The following is a 19498-nucleotide window of genomic DNA, read 5'->3' as shown; positions in this document are numbered from 1 at the left end:
ATACTGCCCGACAAAATGTGTCACTTCCTCTGTGAAGCAGCCTGAAGCATCCACAGGACAAACGGGGGCTGAGTCTTTCTGAATGATGTTGAAGTCCATACAGACTCGATGATCGTCCTGAGAGAGACAAGAACCCGCGCTGGGGGATAAGAGTGTCTAAGTATATGTGTGAGGGAAAAGGAGAGCTTGGGTTTATATTGGTTTGTAAGATAATTTTTCAATACTGCCCTGTAGACATCCAAGCAACCTTCTACTTCTAATTGCGGTGACTTAAGGACCACCTATAGAATCCAGGCCTCACAGCTGGACAGCACTAACGTCACCTGGCCCAGTCACCCCAACCATTAGAGACACCACACATAACTAAGCCATGACTGGCACAGTGGTGTGCATCTTAGTTCAAGGATAGCCTGGTCTACACAGTGAGCTCCAGGCCAGTCAAGAGTAAAGACTGTAGTGAGACATGTCTCACAAACCCAAAACTAAACCAAGCAAACACCAAAACAACAACAAAATTGTATTCGCAAGGATATCCACGCATATCTGAATGATGAGAGTCTATGCGAGCGGCGGGCGCAATGCTTGGTGGACAGACAGCGCTGCACCCTATCGAGAGCGGCACAGACGACGGTACTGATCGCACGTTAAGCGCTCCCTGTTACTGAGGAAACAGGCTTCGGGTGTCAAAGCTTTCTTGGTTACACTGCGAGGCTTGCGAGGTGGACCAAGTGTCCCTGATGAATGCTGCATGTGAGGGACGCTGAGAACTTTACCGCATTTGCTCATCTGCCCTTGCAGGAAAGCTGCCAAAAAGGCAGACAACTGTATTAGAGTGGACAACGGCTCAGGTTCGACCTGCTTCCAGGAATCAGCAAGATGAATGTGGACTGCGGGCACAGGTTTTTACGTCATCTTTGGGGGCCAATGGGCCAGAAAAAAGCCTGACTCCATTGGTCTTGGCAAGTGTACTGGCTGCATTTGTGTGTCAACTTGGCGCAAGCTGGAGTTAGCACAGAAAAAGGAGCCTCCCTTGAGGAAATGCCTCCATGAGACCCAGCTGTAAGGCATTTTCTCAACTAGTGATCAAGCAGGGAGGGCCCAGCCGACTGTGGGTGGTGCTGTCCCTGGGTTGGTGGTCCTGGGTTCCATAAGAGAGCAAGCTGAGCAAGGCAGGGCGAGTAAGCCAGTGAGTAACACCCCTCCATGGCCTCTGCATCAGCTCCTGCCTCCAGGTTCCTGCCCTGTGTGAGTTCCTGTTTTGTCTTCCTTTGGTGATGAACAGCAATGTGGAAGTGTAAGCTGAATAAACCCTTTCCTCCCCAATTTGCTTCTTGGTCATGATGTTTTGTGCAGGAATAGAAACCCCCACTAAGACAGCAAGGCAGAGAGGCTTAATAAAACCCATGACTAGCTAGATACTTCTGCAAGACTATGCTACTCACAGCGCCAAAGTAAGGAGCCTGGTGAACGACACCCGTGCCTTCTTCATCCTTCACATAGTGGTCAACAAGCACGGTGAAGGCACCGTTCTCCTTACACTGGAAGACAGAGGTTGCAAAGTGTTAGATGAAACACAGGGAGAAAGGCCTGAAATTAACTGTTGAACATGTAAATAGAAATGACAAAATAATTCCAATTCGGAAGACAGATGCAGAGAAGTAGGGACAGGAGTCCCTGGCACAAGCTTGGCTAGACAGACAAGTTCAACAGGCAAGCTGCAGGTTCAACAAAGGACACAGCCTCAGTAATAAAAGTGGAGAGCAGTCAAAGACCTGACATCAACCTCTGGCCTCCACATACCTGTGCACACTCATACCCACATGTATATGAACGTGAACACACACACACACACACACACACACACACACACACACACACACACACACACACACACACAGAGGGAGACCTGAAAGTGAACTGAACTCAGTATACAATGACAAAAGGGCCAAGAGCATTTACAACAGGAGATGAGCTTACTGCAAAGGTAGAGCAGGGAGGAAAAGGCCAGGTTGGAGATGTGGTCAGCGAACTGGTCGGTGATAGAATTCTAATTCATTCAACCTTCTAAGACTAAAGCAGAGCTTTGGTTTCAGACACACTCCCAGGAACAATGCTCATAAGGAGGCCACACGAGCTCCACTCATCACCTCGCTCCACTCATCACCTCGCTCCGGATTATCAGAGAAATGAATGGAGAGAGCCACGGTGACATGGCCCCAAACTTACCTTAATGAAGTAGTCAAACAACGGCTTGTATTTCTTGCCTTTGAGAGAGGCACCAGGAAACCTTGAAAAGGAAGATAGATCCGTAAATCAAAGCAATAAAGCCAGGGAGACGCTTTAGTAGGGAGAATGCTTCCTGCTCAGGCATGACCACTTGAGTCTGGATCCCGGAGACACGTGCAGAAAGCTGGAAATGGTGGTGAATGCCTGGAAGCCCAGAGCTGGGGAGGAAGCACAGGGATCCGATCCATGGGGCTTGCAGGTTTGAACTTAAACTTGGTGAGCCCAAGCTCCACGAGAAAGCTATCACTGGACGAACAAGGAGAGTGACTGCAGGGGGTGGGCGGTGGGGTGCAGCACGGGAAGGGACAGGGAGACAGACATGGATGGACACGGAGGACGACACACGCGATGCTTACCCATGGCATACAGTGCACACCCACCCACTCACCCACCTACAGTGCACATACAAAATTTAAAAAATAATTAAAAATCAGAATAAATCAGCATCCTCTGAGGCTCACAGCCATTGTCAGAAAAGCAGAAAGGTGAGACTCAAACATGTTTGGTACCTAAAACTCGAAGCAGGCTTGTGTCTTCCAGAGCTGAGGACACATACGCTATGTGAACACCATATCAATGATCCGTGCACTCACCTTTCAAGGATCTCATAGTCGCTCTCTTGTTTATAGAGGGCTGACAATCTGGCTTCCATCAAAATGAACGACTTCCCCCTGGAAACGTCTATGAGCAGGAAGAAAAAGAGGGCATTGGTGGCATTCAGACTGGTTGGCTGTGAAGACATACACCAGGCATATTTCTTGTGCCAAGAAGCTGTGTCCCCTGTATGTACTGTGTGCCCTGGACGCAGAGAGGACACTGCAGAGCCAGACGTGCCGAGACATCAGAGGCAGCAAGGTAGGTGGCCATTATTGACCGCATCCAAGTCCATTTGGGAAAAATTAATCGGTACTTTCTCGTTCTAAAAACTGTACGTGAATGTTTTTTTAAGAATACTAAAATTAAGTCACATGCCTTTAATCCCAGCATCTGGAAGTGGCTCTCTGAGTTCCAGGCCAGCCTGGTCTACACAGTGAGTTCCAGGCTAACAAGCAGTGAGACTGTGTCTCACAACTAACAAGCACTTTCCACCCAAATCTTAGCATTAACAACGCAGGGGGCTCGCGAGGTCACAGCTCCATGTGCTCTCGTCACTTCAGAGGCTAAATCCACTGTTGTGTTGTAATCCAGATGACTCTCAGTGCACAGTGACGTGTGTATGTGTGCGAGCCTGTGTGTGTGTGAGCCTGTGTGTGTGTGAGCGTGTATGTGAGTGTGAGTGTGTGTGTGTGTGTGTGTGTCAGTATGAAGAGTTACACTTGCAACATCTGTCTGAAACCTACTGTGCCATTGACTCGTGGGTTACCTAGGAAAAGTCCTAAGGGCACCACCGTACCTCCCTGAGGGAAGCAGCTACAGTCACTGGGCCAGGCACCTACACGGACACAGCTCTTCTCCAAGGTTCAGGAAGAAACCGAAGGAAGCCGCCCACACATAGTTTAAGGCTGGATGGATGATGTTCCCCGTGCATCTACATGGCAGCCTCCGTGCCTGGGCTACTGTGAACAGGGTCCACACAAACACAGGCCTAACACCATCTGAACGAGCCCCTGTTTTCACTGCTCAGCTCCTCTTCCTGTTCTCCTCTTGTGAGCCTGCCTGCTTCCAGAGCAGCTGTTCCCAGACGCGGCCCTGCCCTGCCTGCCTGATGTGTTTTTCTTTCTTTTCCTCCCTACAATCTCTCCAAATCCGAAAGTGTATGTGCTCAAGAAGTAACAACTGTCATATTTCATATAAATCTCTAAGGGAGGACCTAACTGAGAGTATAAGAAGAATTCTCTACCATGGAATAGGTCAATGAGGTACAAAAATTGCATTGAAACTGAAAATTACAAAAATTTGTGTCACGTCCACGCAGAAATGAAACAGCTTCTCAGGCTGCCGTTCTGTTCTGCCCTCTCCTGTTTTCCTCCCCACTCTGCCTACTTTCGGGATAGAATCTTGCCATGTTGTTCAGTGTAGCCAAAAATTCATAATGTTCCTGCCAGTTCACTGTGTCCTGAGACTTACAGGCATGAGTCACCATACCTGTCTTTATAGCTTGTCTTTAGTAAGACTTTTTGTACAAAATCGTTTTGTATCTACAAATAATCAAAAGCTTTTGTGTCTATACAAAATCACTCCATCGGCATTAATCACCAGTCACTGTTAGCCCAGTAGTTACCTTTGATCTTCACATACTGTATTTCTGGATTGACACATAGTGCAAGGTTACTGGGTAGGGTCCACGGAGTGGTTGTCCAAGCAACTAAGGATGTGTTTTCATCTTCCTCCAAAGGGAACGTTACAAATACTGAAGGGTCCTGAACGTCCTGTAAGACATTGAGGGAAAGCAGTGTTTCACAAACCCGTAAGGGTCAGAATAATAAGAGACTGATCTGAAAGGGGACTGAAATAAATTCTAGGATAAAAATGAGCTCAAACGCCAGGCAGTGGTGGTGCACGCCTTTAATCCCAGCAGGGGCAGATGGATCTCTGAGTTCGAGGCCAGCTTGGTCTACAGAGAGAGTTCCACAGAACCGGAAATACAGAGAAACCCTGTCTTGAAAAACAAAACAAAAAAACAAAAACCCAAACAAAAACTAACAAGAAAGAGGAATAATGAACAGAAGAGCTGGGGGGCACGAATGCTAAGTCCGCTCATAACTAATAAGAACGTAAGTTACACTATTATAGCAATCTAATCTACGCTAAGTATATGGTGAATTAAATAACAGCTTTGGAAAAAATAATTTCTGTATCTTGTAGTGTCTATTTCTATGCGCTTAAATATTTTATTAAATATGCATGAGCCAATAACAAAGGCAATCGGGAGACAAAAAAGGGGTCATCCCAGCCAATAGGGTCATCCAACAGGGACTTGAAAGATCAAATGGAAGAACAGGAAACACATTCGCTACCATGAGGATGAAAACGCTTCTCAAGTGTAGCAATTTCCAAACCTGGGCATGAACAAGGCTTCCACAGTTGGCATCCCTTTAACAATGAGGGTCCCGTGAACTAGCCAGAGCGAAGGATGAGCAGACACGTAAGACGTGAGACAGTTCACGTCCTGAGATTCTCTACCTCACCCTCTAGAGGACAAAGAGCGGCTGTACCAATGACACAATCCTGTGCAGCAGGGAAAAGACCACAACACAGCTTGGCATCTCAACTACATTTCCTTCCAATAACTCTAACAAAGGAGTCTACAGGTGACAGAGAAGATATAAAGTCACCAAGGGCGGGATCCCTGAAGAATAGTAGCTGGGAAAGGCTGTGTCAGAGACAGACGAGAGCAGGCACCAAGTATGGCCAAAACAGGAAGAATCCATCACACGGAGCCCATGATAAACCCGGTGGAGAGAAAATATTCCCATTCTAACCTAGCACAGCCTCCACGCGGCGAGTGGCTGTACCGTCAGCACTCCTTCGGGACAGGCGCCTGGCACCACCAGCCATGATGGCAACAACGGGGAACAGTCACCTTAATTGTAATCGATCAACAATCGTCACGGACTACGCTAGGGCTCGGCACGTCACGCACCTTGTAATTCTGGTTCGACTCGAAGTTGGAGAGTGGAGTTCCGCACGCGGTGGAGAAGGGCATGACTTTCACGCCTCTGTACACGAGGCCTTTGTCATACAGCTGCTTGAAGACCCACCTGGCAAGGTAAGAGATGGGGCTATTCAACTGCGGAACCCAAATCTGCCTTCAGACGCCAACCTCCATGCCAAGTCTAAGGTTCTCTTCCAGTAAAGAGGAGGGGGGAAATGCATCAGGTAGGAGCTTGCTGGTCAGAAACACTTAACCGCCGAATGTAACTACCATTGTAATTACTGAGGCTGGGGTGCGGCTTAGCCTGTCCTAGCACGGGTAAGGCTGGAGCTCAACCACCATCTTGGGGTGTGGCCACCATCTGCTGACATGGAAAGATATTTACGATTAAGGCAAATGCTCGTGCACACTGCACACACAGCACATTATCAATGAATAAATCTGTAACTATGGACATACAGATTTTACACTGAAATTCTTAGAGCTTTGGTAAAACAACTTTTTTTAAAGATTTATTTATTTATTTTATGTATATGAGCACACTGTTGCTGACACGCCAGAAGTGGGCATCAGATCCCATTACAGATGGTTGTGAGCCACCATGTGGTTGCTGGGATTTGAACTCAGGACCTCTGGAAGAGCAGTCAGTGCTCTTAACCTCTGAGCCATCTCTCCAGCCCCCAATAAAACAACTTTTTACCATCACTACTTGGATTTTGGGATTTTCTTTGGGTTTCTGGCACATTACTTAACCTATGCCACAGGCAGCTTTTATAGAAGCAAATTAAAAAGTACAACCCCAACTTACTAAAATGTTTTAATGAAGATGTTAAATACCAGGACACCAGAGATCAATCCCGACTCCTCACGTCGACTACTCACATCTCCCAAATGGCAAAGGTGCCTTACTCACGTCTGCCTTTTCTCGTTAAAACCTTCACAGGACTTATAATACCCCTAAGATGTTTTCTGTTCTGTGAGACAGGGGTCTCTTTCTTACTAAGTAGCCCAGGCAGGCCTTGAACTCATAATCTTCCTCCATTACTGCTGCTTGGATTGTACATATGGGCTCCGACCCTCAACTACAGGAATAAGTGGATTAAATGCTCTCCCACAGGGCTCAATGGTAGAGTATTTGCCCAATGTGTAAGGACTTTGAGTAGGGTCTCCTACTTGCCAAAATGTCATTTTCATGGAACAAATGGTGGAGGAGAGGTGTAAATCATTTTCACAGCATTAGAAAAAAATTAGAAGATATCACATTTGCTCTAAAAAGCAAATGATGAACTTGTAAACAAACTTCTCCACTCCTCTGACCAAAGAAAGAGAATGTTTATCATTCCTACAGTTTAAAATGAACCTACCAGACTGATTCCATGAATTGTGGGTACAGGGTTTTGTAGTCATTGTCAAAGTCGATCCATCGGCCAAGCCTGGTAACAGTAGACTTAAAAATACAAAGCAATCAATCTAAGGTCCAAGTAAACATTATTTCAAACGACACCTAAGGTTAACAAGTTTTCTTAGTATTCATTTCTTATACATAGGTATTGCTAATTCTAACTATTAAATATTTACTTAAGCCATTATGGTTGGGGGTGTGTGGGGCTCACAATGTATTTCTAGTTCGAAAGTTGTTATATAAACCAGGCTAGCCTCGAACTTAGAATAATCCTCTTTCTGTCTTCCCAGTATTGAGATTACGAGTGCGTTCCACCATGCCCGGCAATATTAATTGGCAACTATTACTTGGCAAACATCAGAGAAATAGCTCTAGCTAGAAGAATTTACCAATAGTTGCTAAAATTAATGACTAGAAGTATCCTAAGAAAGAGCATAACAGGAATAGTATTCCCATAGGATATTTATCAACCACAAAGCAAGACCCACACTTCGCCAAGGGAAAACTAGACAGCCAGGCAACGCCTTGATGAAGCACATAATTAATTGGTCATGCATGCACAATACTAGATTCAATCCCTAGCAACCCTGCTCCCCAAGGTGACACGATCCTAAAAGACAAAGAAAGACTAAATGAACAAATGAACGTTGTACATCCAAGGAAACTGAGGGCTTGGCCACTAAAGGCAAGGGCTGATGCCGGATGGACTTCAGGGTCAGAAGGATCAGTGAGTGGTACAAGTGGATGGTATCTTGTTCACGTTAACTCACTGCTTTTGGGTTACTGAGGATGTCAGCAGTTGGAGAAGGGTAGGTGCAGGGCATAGGGGACTGCTTTGTACCAGACGGACAGTGCTGTGCATGGCTTACACCTTTAATCCCAGCACTCCGAGACAGAGGCAGGCAGATCTCTCTGGTCTGCACATTAAGTTTCAGGCCAGCCAGGACTACACAATGAGACCTTGCCCTAAGGGGGCAGGGCTGGGCAGGGGAGTAGAATCAGGGTAAAAAAAAGATTTTAAAAGCAGATCTATATTAAGGCGACATTCATCCCAGCAGGATTCCCCCCCACCTCCACCCCACCCCTGCTGGATTAGTCATGAAAGTGAAGTTGGGAGAAACGTGAGCTCCAGCTTTTGTGCTAATGAAACTGGACTCTATAGGCTCATAGGCTGAAGTCACTTGGGGTCACAACAGAAGAGCACTAAGGGGAACCCTGTGGGAGGGGGAACACAGCAGCCTGCATGAAGACCAGGAAGAGAACCAGGCTAGTGCTGTGTGCCTGTAACTCCAGCATGCGGGCTACCGAGTCCAAAGGACTTGAGTGTCAGGCCACCAAGAACACCAGGAGCTAAGTACAAAGACCTTTAAAAAAAAAGGCTCATTTATTTAATAAGTGAGTACACTATCGCTGTCTTCAGACACGCCAGAAGAGGGCATCAGATCCCACTGCAGATGGTTGTGAGCCACCGTGTGGTTGCTGGGAATGGAACTCTGGACTTCCTAATAAGCAGCCCATTCTCTTAACCGCTGAGCCATTCCTCCATCCACGAGACTATGGAGAGGGGATAGAGGGGAAATAAAAGAAAAAGAACCAGACCCGAAAGCAACACCAGGATGTAATTCTACATCACGGGGATTAACGTTAAAAGGGTAGGGGGATCCAGGCCTTCTTGTGACACAAGCTCACACGGGCAGCCGTACTTTGGGGGAATATTTCATAAAGAGCGCAAAGGAGGACTAACCATGTCTGTCTAGTCCACCTCAAAGCCCAGCCTCACATTAGTCCTTCTGAAGCGTGTGGCTTACCTTCCACTCGGCGGAGTACCTCATCACAATAGCTCGGCACTGCTTGTTGTACTCTGCGATCCCCATCTTGGCCACGTCCTCTGGCCCTTTGATCCCCAGGGTCTTGTCAATCTCATACTCCTGAAAATATTGAATGAGACAGTCATGTCAGCGGCCATGCCTTGTGAAACAAATACATGTAAGCCGCACCGGAAACCCAAGTAGCTAAAATAAGTAAGCACAGAAGGAAACTCTACCTCGAGACCACACGATACACAGTGACATGGAAAAGGACTCAAAGGGGACATGGGACAGACTCACAGACAATGAGAACATCACCAGACTGGAGACTCAGACGTACCACAGGTAAGCCGTGACAATCCCACCCGAATCTTCTGTCGACGTGAAACCCGCTCTGGTGAGCGTATCTTGTAACTATATCTTTAATTGTCCCCGCAAGTATGTGTCCGTAGTGAGGCAGTCCAGTAGCGAAGGGAGGCCCATCATAGAAGGTAAACCTAACAGATAATACGAAATTATGAGTTAGTCATTTAAAAGCAGCAAAAATTCAGGACATTTCTGTGTCAAGTAGCTATCCTATTAAAATGTTCTGGGGTGGGGGGAACTGAGATCAACAGGACTGGAAAAAGGACATAATTGATTAGAAATTTACGGGAGGTCTAGCTTTCAGAAAGGCCACTCAGACAGAGCTGAGAGAGCTGCTGTCCAGTCATCCGCTCTTCTTTAGTATCGGGATTGCGAATGGCCCCGAGGCCCCTCATCAATTAAGCAGGGCAGTGGACACCCATCATAAAATGCTCAAACAGGGAAGGTCCGTAATGAAATCAGTGATTTATCATTGGTCGCCTTTCCCATGAATAGAGACTGAGGCAGGAAATACTGTAGGGCCCGCCCACCCGTCCACGGAGGCTGATGGGAAGGCATGGACGGTGAGAACACACAGGGGAAGGAAGGGTGTGCATTAAGGGAGCTCGGTAGGAGAAATGGCTATAGTGCCAGGGACTCTGTCTTCACTGCGGAAACTCACGTACTTTGGCCTGAGTTTTGACTGCTTTAGGCATTCCTGGAAACAGTTGTATTTGGACCAGAACTGTAAGATTTTTTCTTCTTCAGCAGGAAAACTGATGTTTTCCGGAACTTGTTGAACCATTCTGTTTCTGCAAGAGAAATCAAATTTGCTACAGCCGTGGCAATTCCTAGTTTAGGACTAGCAGGCTAAGGGGTTATTAAAGTGTACATACGCATGGTGTGTTAAAGCAAAGCTTCACTCGGTGTGGATGTGTATAATACACGGTGCGCTCTTTTAAAGGATTCAAGCCAGCTGGTTTTTAGGATATTTAAAGGCATATAACCACCGCCATTATCTGTTTCAGGATATTTTCAATTGTCCCCACAATCATTAGCAATCACGCTCTCTAGTTTATCCCCGTGAGGAATCTTGTCACCTCTGCAACCATTTGTCTATTTATATTCATATAGGACACGACCTTCAGGCTGTGCGGTGGTGGCTCATGCCTTTAGTCCTAGCACCTAGAGGGCAGATGCAGGTGGATCTCTGGGCCAGCCTGCTCTACGAAGTGAGTTCCAGGACAGCCAGGGCTACCCAGAGAAACCCTGTCTTCAAAAACAAACAAACAAACTAAAACAATCCACCTCCACCACCACCACCACCACCACCACCACCCCCTGAAAATTTTCACACGCATTACCCTACGTCAGTCAGGCTGTAAGACACATTCCTACTCCATACAGCTCTGCCACAATTTATCAATCTGTCAGTTTTCACATGCGAATTGATTTGCCTGCTTGGCTAGTTCCTAAGGTTGTTACGAACATTAAGTTCTAACTTCTACATGGACATGTTTTCTTTCTTCTTGTACATATGGCTAGCTATGAGTAGAATCCACGGGTCATGTGACCCAGTTTCTAAATTTCTGACGAACCACAAAATGTTTTCCACAGGTACTGCATCATTCACCTCCCATTAACACCAAATGGGGTGACCACTTCTCTATACCCTTCTGACCACTCCACACTACAGATCAGAGCCACCTCACAGGGCACAAAGTAGCAAGCAATCTTTTTCGCATGCTTGTCGTCCATGTATATCGTCTGAAGATTAATGTTTATTCGCCTCTTGCCCTCTTTGACTTAGACTAACTTTTCGCGGCTGAATTTCACAAATTCTAAATTCTGGATACAGCCCTTCTCTGGGGAGTTCCCTGGGTGTTTGCATTTAAGTCCTGGTGCTTGTAAGGGGCCAGAGGGACGTCTCACCTCAACCACTTCTTGTGCTGGATGGCTTTCCGTCAAGCTAAAGTTATCTGAGAGAAAGGAACCTCAGTTAAGAAAATGCTTCTATAAGATTGGGTGTAGTCAGGTCTGTAGGGCATTTCCTTAATCAGTGATTGATGGGAGAGGACGCAGCCCACCGTGGGTGGTGCCATTCCCTAGGGCGGTGGTCCTAAGTTCTATAAGAAAGCAGGCTGAGCAAACCACAGGGAGCAAGCCAGTAAGCAGCACCCCTCCATGGCCTCATCAGTTCCTGCCTCCCTTCAGGATCCGGCCCTGTTTGAGTTTCTGTCTCGACTTCCTTCAGTGATGAAAAGACATGGAATTATAGTCAAATAAACTTTTTTTTTTGGTCATGGTGTCTTGTCAATAGAAACCCAAACTAAGACACATCATCATTATTCTTCTTTTGTAGTTTTAAAACCTTAGGCCAGGCATAGCGGTTCATGCCTTTACTCAAGGGCTTGGAAGGCAGAGGCAGGCAGTCCAAGGCCAAGCCTGGTCTATATACTGAGTTCCAAGCCAGCCAGAACTATACACTGAGATCCTGCCTCAAAACAAAAACCCCGCTCTATTTATTAATATGTATGATGCGTGTGCGAACTCTCATTTAAATTCTAAACGAGCCGGTGATCAGATTTTCAAGCCAAAATCTAATTAGAAGGGGACAGGATTGCTACTGATGAAAGAATAGAGGAGACAGAAACCTATGTCTTCAGGAATCCCAGCAGCCGAGTGTGACTGATCTAGGCGAGAAGGCCCAAACGCCTCAACCAGACTTGAAAGCAGCAGAATTTATGCCTGAGGCTTCCAAGACATGTTTGTGACCAAAATAATAAAAAAAGACATGTTTCTTAAATGTTCATTAATTTTTCATATTCAAGTACCTCTTGAGTGTTTGAGAGAGAGAGAGAGAGAGAGAGAGAGAGAGAGAGAGAGAGAGAAGAGAGAGAGAGAGAACAGAACAGGTGGGACATTTATCTAAAATAGCCCTTTTCAACCAGAGCACAGAATTGAACAGTACTGAGAAGTACGTGGTGTTTTGGATCAGCCGTTACTTCAGCATTCCGCCTTTCACAGACTGAAAGAGGTTTCTGCATTTATTGATTTACCAAGGGTCCTTCAGTTCCGTGAGTAAGAGGTTGGTAAGAGAGCGTTAGGTCTCTGTGCATTCACTTTGCCACCTCTAATCTCCTGCTGTGACTGCTCTTGGCTCTGGGAGCCATCAGAGAGGCACACTCATCAGGGGTCAGAATGCGCACTTTAATTAGAACCCTACCAGAGGCTCCCGCAGAACACACTTGGAACAGTGTCTGTCGTTCAGTGTCCTGACGACTAATGACTCGAGATCTAAACTTTCTGGGAGGCGAGAGGAGAGCTTTTATTGGACTTGCTATGTTGCTTCTGCTGTTCTCCAAAGATTGAGAACCACGGTATTGTGGTAGCAAACACAAAGGCGGGGTACAACAGCACAGACTGTTTAAGGAAGAACAATGTACCAATGACCGGGCTATGGCAGCTGCTGAGAAGAAGCAGCTCCCATGCATAAATCAAAGGGTTTTTCTAGCCCATTGTATCCACTGGAGAACTGTACGGGCACAACAGCCTCCAGCAACCACAGGGCGGTGGGGGGCAGAACAGGGTGGGTGGAGAAGGCCCAGTAAGACTGCCAGGTTATGCACAGAAAGGCCACCCATCTTCTTCCACACACAATCCAGGCCTTTGGGAGTTACAGCTTCCTCCTCTGAGATTTCGTTTCCTTTTTGAGGCAGTCCCATACAGTTCAGGGTGCTTTTGAACTCTGGGTAGCTGAGGATAACTCAGACCTTCTGATCTGCTGGCCTCCTTCCCCCCGAATGTTGGGATTACAAGTGCTTTGGGTTTTTGGGTTTGCTTGCTTGTTATCTGTTTTGGTGAGAGTTCAGCCTGCCTCTGCTTCCTAAGTCTTGGGATCAAACTTGACAGCTCACAAGTGTGCTTTTGATCCCAGAACTTCCTGCACGCAAGACAGACCCTCCATCTACTGAACCACACATCCTTACTTGTCCACTTAGCTACTTCTGCACTATTTCCACGAACCTTCACTTAGGATGATCTCAACTTATCTTGAGAAAGCATCTATCCCACAACGTCAAGGAAACTGCTGCTTATGTTGGCACAAACCTACCATACCATCCCTTGGGAGGCTGAGGCAGGATGACAATTTGAAGCCAGGCCAGGCTCCATGGGAGAGCCATACATCGCCATCGTACTTTTACACCTGACTTCTCTTTTAACTCTGCTAAAGGGTTCCACTACCCATCTCACTCTTTCCAGTGTACATAGGTATTATCTGCATCTATGTTTTATGCACCATGCGTGTTCTGTATTCCACCACATGACATTTCATTGTCACTCAGGGTGTCTCTTCACAGGAACAAATTGCCTAAGACATCATCAACAACAACAATCAAAAACCACACACCAGTCCAACAGAACCGTCCCTCCACATCCACAGGGCGTTGGATTCAGGATCTATTGGAATACCCAATATAAGCACGCTCAAGTCTCTTACAAATATAGTATTAGGATATAATTTACATGCATCTGCCTGTGTATTTTAACTAATCCTTAGATTACTTACCATACCTACTACATTTAAATCCTAGATACACAATAGCTATACTATATTGCTTAGGAAATAATGACCCAAAACCAAAATTTGTAGATGTACGGTACATGTCACCACCACAGTCCTAACCCCATAGCATGACCACTGGTTGGTTGAAACCCCAGGTGCAGAACTAGTAGTTAGAGAAGACCAACTCTATGCTTTCTACCTATACATTGAGAAACAAAAGAGCAAGTCTCAGACACGCCAACTGGTATTATGTGAGTTTTTCAATGGTTTTGTTGTCGTAAATAAATAAAAATAAAGTAAAAGTAAAAATGTATAAACGAAAACCGGGGTGGAATGTTTTCCCTCAGGGTGTTTTTCCTGCTAGGGTTCCACACTCGCTTCCCAGATATCTTCTGGATATCTTGGCAGAAACACAACCCAGCCACACACTTTCTTATACTGAGACTCTTACACAAAAGAGCATACAACTGGTGTTTTTACCCTGCTAGGGTTCCACACCTCAGTGCCCCAGATATCTGCTGGATATCTTGGCAGAAACACAACCCAGCCACACACTTTCTTATACTGAGACTCTTTCTTAAAAAAAAAACACACTCATTTAGCATTAAAGCAATCCAGCGTCTAGATTTGGCAGATCCACATTACACTGTCCTAATCCCAGTTCCCAAATTACTCATCCCTGCACCTTTTATTTACCAAGTCTCCAGTTCTCCCCCCTGGTACCTCTAACTCCTCTCAGTTCCCATCGTCTCTCCAACTCCCCTCTTCTTCCTCCTGGCTTCCTTCTCTAACCCCTCCTCCTCAACTGTCAATCCTCACCCCCCCCTCCTCAGGTTCCACTCGCTCAACTGTCTCCAACTGTCAACTGTCAACCTAACCTCTGAATCTAATCCCCTCTCAAACTCCTACCTCTGCCCAAATCTCACGCTCTTGCCTTTATTTAACAAATTCAGAGAAACCCCAAGGCAAACCACAACATTTCCCCTTTTGTCCAGTTAAAAAACTTTTCCTATACATAGGTGAACTAAGCATCATTATTACCATTCTGCAATTTATAAAACCAACAATATGCTGATCACCCAGTCCACCAACTCTGTTCACCAACCATATTATCCACACCACATCTTGGCAAGGCAAACCACAACATTTCCCCTTTTGTCCAGTTAAAAACTTTTCCTATACATAGTGAACTAAGCATCATTATTACCATTCTGCAATTTATAAAACCAATAATACGCTGATCACCCAGTCCATCAATTTTGTTCATTAACCATGTCATCTATACTAAAAACTATACTTGACTATATCCTGGTTCTAGATCCTATGCCACCCTAAAACTACTCTAACAGATTTATCATCTTTCTCAATACTAAACCATTCGGGTTGTCTATGAGACTACTAGTCTCCAACCACATCAGAAATCCAAGAATGATTAATATTACCTGAAAACCTAGGAAGCACAAAACATGGCTTCCAAGCTTAGCCAATTTTATAAAGACTAATGATGCTTAGTTCACCTATGTATATTTTTAACTGGACAAAAAGGGGAAATGTTGTGGTTTGCCTTAGGGTTTTCTCTGAATTTGTTAAATAAAGGCAAGAGCGTGAGATTTGGGCAGAGGTAGGAGTTGGAGAGACGATGGGGAACTGAGAGGAGTTAGAGGTACCAGGGGGGAGAAGAAGCTGGAGACTTGGTAAATAAAAGGTGCAGGGATGAGTAATTTGGGAACTGGGATTAGGACAGTGTAATGTGGATCTGCCAAATCTAGACGCATTGCTTTAATGCTAAAATGAGTGTGTTTTTTTTAAGAAAGAGTCTCAATTTAAGTAAGTGTGGCTGGGCTGAGTTTCTGCCAAGATATCCAGCAGATATCTGGGGTACTGAGGTGTGGAACCCAATGCTCTTTTGTAAGAGTCCTGCATAAGAAAGTGTGTGGCTGGGTTGTGTTTCAAGATATCCAGAAGATATCTGGGGAAGGAGGTGTGGAACCCTAGCAGGGAAAACACCCTGAGGGAAAAACATTCCACCCCGGTTTTCGTTTACATTTTTACTTTTACTTTATTTTTTATTTATTTACGAAACATGGTTTTTTTTTCTTATGTCCCTAACACACTAAAAATGAGAAAACAAATTCACTAGGTTGGAAACCAAGTTATACTCACAAACTCATCACACGCATATCCTAAGCCAAAAGGACAACGACCCCCTCATCTTCTGTGCGGACAGGATGGGTTCATACAAACCTTTGAGTATGATCTCTGCTCACCTTCAGTCCAAGCCTATAGGAGACCCTGATATGGCATCTCTTCTCACCTCCAAACCCCAATAGTTTGTTTGTTCTGTAGGGCCGCCAACCGTGAGCTTAAACTGCATTACCAGATTCTATGAGCCCAGGACAAGAGCATGCAGAGCATAACCTACCTTGGTACCCAAGGATAAGTGCGTGCGAATCCCGGAACAGTTGGGAGAAACCCGGAATCCAGAAAGGCTCCTAGGTTAGTTCTTTTAAACACCTAACTTGGCAGATACCTCAACCACCTTCCGATCTTCTCCCGGATACTATATCACTCTGCATTCTCACACCTCCCTGCTCATAAGCCACCACGGTACTAAGTGGGATACTTCTAAGGATCTCAGTCCTCCACCCAATGAGTCAGGCCGGAGTCTCTGCGCAGCTCTGAGTTCTGCAATGTTACTTACTCTCCCTCCACGAAGGCTCTATGGAAATAGCTCTGTGCCCGCAGCTCACTCACGGAGGGAATCAGCGTGCTCCTTTTTCACCGCCTGGTGCTATCCACAGATAGTTACACCGGCGGGCCTCTCTGTGAGGCCCGGTAGGGCGGAGGGTGCGGCTCACCTGGGAACCCTGAGGCGAGCGAGCTCAGGTTGCAGCCTGCGACCACGTTCCGCGTCTGGAGGTGATGCAATACTGACAGTGCCAGGCTCAGCCCCTCCGTGCCGTCCAATCAGCGTACAACATCCAACACCCACAAACAACACGTGTGGCGATTGGTCCGTACATAACTGCAGAGCAGGACGGGAGCGTCACTGCAAAGGAAGAAGGCACTCGAAAGCCCTGACAGGGCAGGGCAGTGGCAGGGCAGTGGCTGCTCACTTGTGGCAAGATTTTTTTTGCCTCCCCCAGGTAGCTCCGTTCCCAAATCTTGGTCCTATGAACGAGAGACACCCATTCGTCTTGGGTCCTTATGTCAGTATTCTCTCTCTTTTATAAAGGCTTATTATGTACACAGTCTCTTGCCTGCATGCATGCCTTGTAGGCCAGAAGGAGCTACGTCTCATTATGGATGGTCATGAGCCACCATGTGAAAGCTAGGGATTGAACTTAGGACCTCTGGAAGGGCAGCCAGTGCTCCTAACCACTGAGCCATCTCTCCAGCCCCAGTATTCTTAAATATATGTCAATATATGTGAGTATTCTTAAACATACGTGAGTATATTTAAGATCTGGACATGACACTATATAAAATTACTTAAGACTTAGGGTATCTTGTATCTCCTGCTGGTTCCAGAACTCCTAAGCAACCAAGGAAAGACCTTAAACTTCAGATCTTCCTGCCTCCGCCTCAAGGTGGTGGAGTTACAGAAATGTCCCGTCACGCCTGTTTTATATGGTGCTGTGGATGAACCGGGCATTTGCGCACCATCGCCACACACTGCCAACCGAGTTAGATTAGATTGACAGCTGCGATGACATCTAAAATTTGTTACAAATGAAACTAATGACAAGTGACTCCCACAGTTATTTTGGGGAACAATACAAATTAACCTGGAGACTGCTTACCATGTGGTAAATGGCAAGAGAAAGGAAGAGGGTCTGACAACAATCTGAACCCTTTATGGGACATCATTTAGAATGGCTCTTTTCATTTTAAAATTTTGCTTATTATTAGATATCTACTTAGTACCCTTCAGATCTGGTCTAGAACAAATAAGAACGTTGACCAATCATGAAAGTACGTTTTGGCTTTGATAAGTTAATAGGGTTAATTAGATGAATAAGTGCCTATTTTATTCATTAGTGATAGAAAAACCAAACAAAACGTGAATTTGGCCTAAGTAGTTAGCTCAGCAAGTTTTAGACCATTCTGATAACTGCTGAACATTTACTCAACAGTTCCAGGCCCTGTTGCGTCAAAAATTTGATGCAGTGTTTGCCTGGGCTCTTTGCTTTCTTATCTTTATTAACCAAAAATATCTGCAGTTTTAAGTTTTGTATTCTTTAAATTGCCAATTGGTTAACCTCATGTCTGTCCTCTATCCAGTATGCAGAAACAGAACAAAGGTCTCTTGCACAAAGGAAGAGAAAGCTGTGGGTAGTGTAGACCGAACCGGACTGTTAAAAATTGGATTGAAAAACACCATAAACTACTGCTGGGAAGTAAAGGAAGTTTGTCTAGAAAATGAGTAATTAAAATCTTAAGGTTGGGTGGCGGCGGTGCACGCCTTTAATTCCAACGTTTGGAAGGCAGAGGTAGGCTGACCTCTGAGTTTGAGGCCAGCATAGTCTACAGAGCCAGTTCCAGGAAAGCCAAGGGCTACACAGGGAAACCCTATCTCAAAATAAAATAAAATAAAATAAAATAAAATAAAATAAAATCAGTCAATGAGTTCTGGAAGATGTTGGCTGTGGCCAAAATACTACTACTTGGGTTCAAGAGTAATTTTTTTTTCAAGAAGCCAGTCAGGTAGAGCTGGCTGGGAATATATTTCAGTGATAGAGTGCTTGCCAAGTCTGCGGAGACCCCAAACAAGACAGCAAACACAAGTAGTCAGAGTGTAAGATTGGCACTGTGGAGAGGACTACTGGAAGAAGCCGCCCCGTTACAGCTCACGACAGGAAAAGCGAATGGGGAAGGCATCAATATTAATGCTTTGAAATGGAGTCCTTGGAAGACTTAAGCATGGGCACAAGCTCTTTGGTTCTTCCCACTGTCTTTTTTTTTTTTTTTTTTTTTTTTTTTTTTTGGAGCTGGGGACCGAACCCAGGGCCTTCTGGGTTGCTAGGGCAAGCGCTCTACCGCTGAGCTAAATCCCAACCCCTCTTCCCACTGTCTTAACCTGTAGAAAATGCAAGCAGTGGCTGAGTTTATTTTTGGCCCAGACCTTGAGAGACTGGCAGCTTGCTTCCTGCCTCTGGGAACTCTTGCCCTTGACTTCTAACTGCCACACTTTAAAAGAAGCCCTTGTCTAGACATTGAGTGGGCCAGGCTTCTAAGCAGAAACTCTGTCCCCAGCTAACGCACCCCAATGACTATATTGGGGGCAGAAAATCCTAACCAGATGAAGTATACATGAGCAAAACTGTGACTTTTACTAGGATCATCTGCTATGAAATGATGAGGTATGGTTTATATCAGAAGATATAACACTGCAAGTATCTTTCCACGGAGCTTTAATCTCTAAGTCCGAAATGTTCGAAACAGAAATCTGTAACAGGTCTTCCAATTGCTTAGCTCTTTGCAGTCTATTTTAA

General features: G+C 45.6%; 1 protein-coding gene and 1 non-coding gene across 2 annotated transcripts in view; both read right to left on the bottom strand.

Moving 5' to 3' along the window:
• Iars1 (isoleucyl-tRNA synthetase 1) overlaps positions 1-16917 on the bottom strand; it is a 47012-nt gene extending 30095 nt beyond the window's left edge. Inside the window, exons 1-11 of the mRNA XM_032884430.1 lie at positions 16705-16917; positions 10123-10248; positions 9432-9588; positions 9092-9211; positions 7246-7328; positions 5870-5987; positions 4508-4655; positions 2880-2967; positions 2227-2287; positions 1443-1538; positions 1-117 (exon numbers count right to left, since the gene is read on the bottom strand). The exon at positions 1-117 is cut by the window's left edge and continues 6 nt beyond it. Of these exons, the coding sequence (XP_032740321.1) occupies positions 1-117; positions 1443-1538; positions 2227-2287; positions 2880-2967; positions 4508-4655; positions 5870-5987; positions 7246-7328; positions 9092-9211; positions 9432-9588; positions 10123-10241 (1107 nt within the window). The 5' untranslated portion in view covers positions 10242-10248; positions 16705-16917. The remainder of the gene's footprint in view (positions 118-1442; positions 1539-2226; positions 2288-2879; positions 2968-4507; positions 4656-5869; positions 5988-7245; positions 7329-9091; positions 9212-9431; positions 9589-10122; positions 10249-16704) is intronic.
• On the bottom strand, positions 12875-13007 carry LOC116884100. Its single transcript, XR_004385839.1, has one exon. It is a non-coding gene; the product is annotated as a small nucleolar RNA SNORA84 (small nucleolar RNA).
• Positions 16918-19498: the final 2581 nt, after the last annotated feature.

Source organism: Rattus rattus, chromosome 14 (genome assembly GCF_011064425.1).
Source record: "Rattus rattus isolate New Zealand chromosome 14, Rrattus_CSIRO_v1, whole genome shotgun sequence".
Taxonomy (NCBI): Eukaryota; Metazoa; Chordata; class Mammalia; order Rodentia; family Muridae; genus Rattus; species Rattus rattus.
Note: the sequence above shows the minus strand (reverse complement) of the source record. Positions and strands in the feature narration are given on the sequence as shown.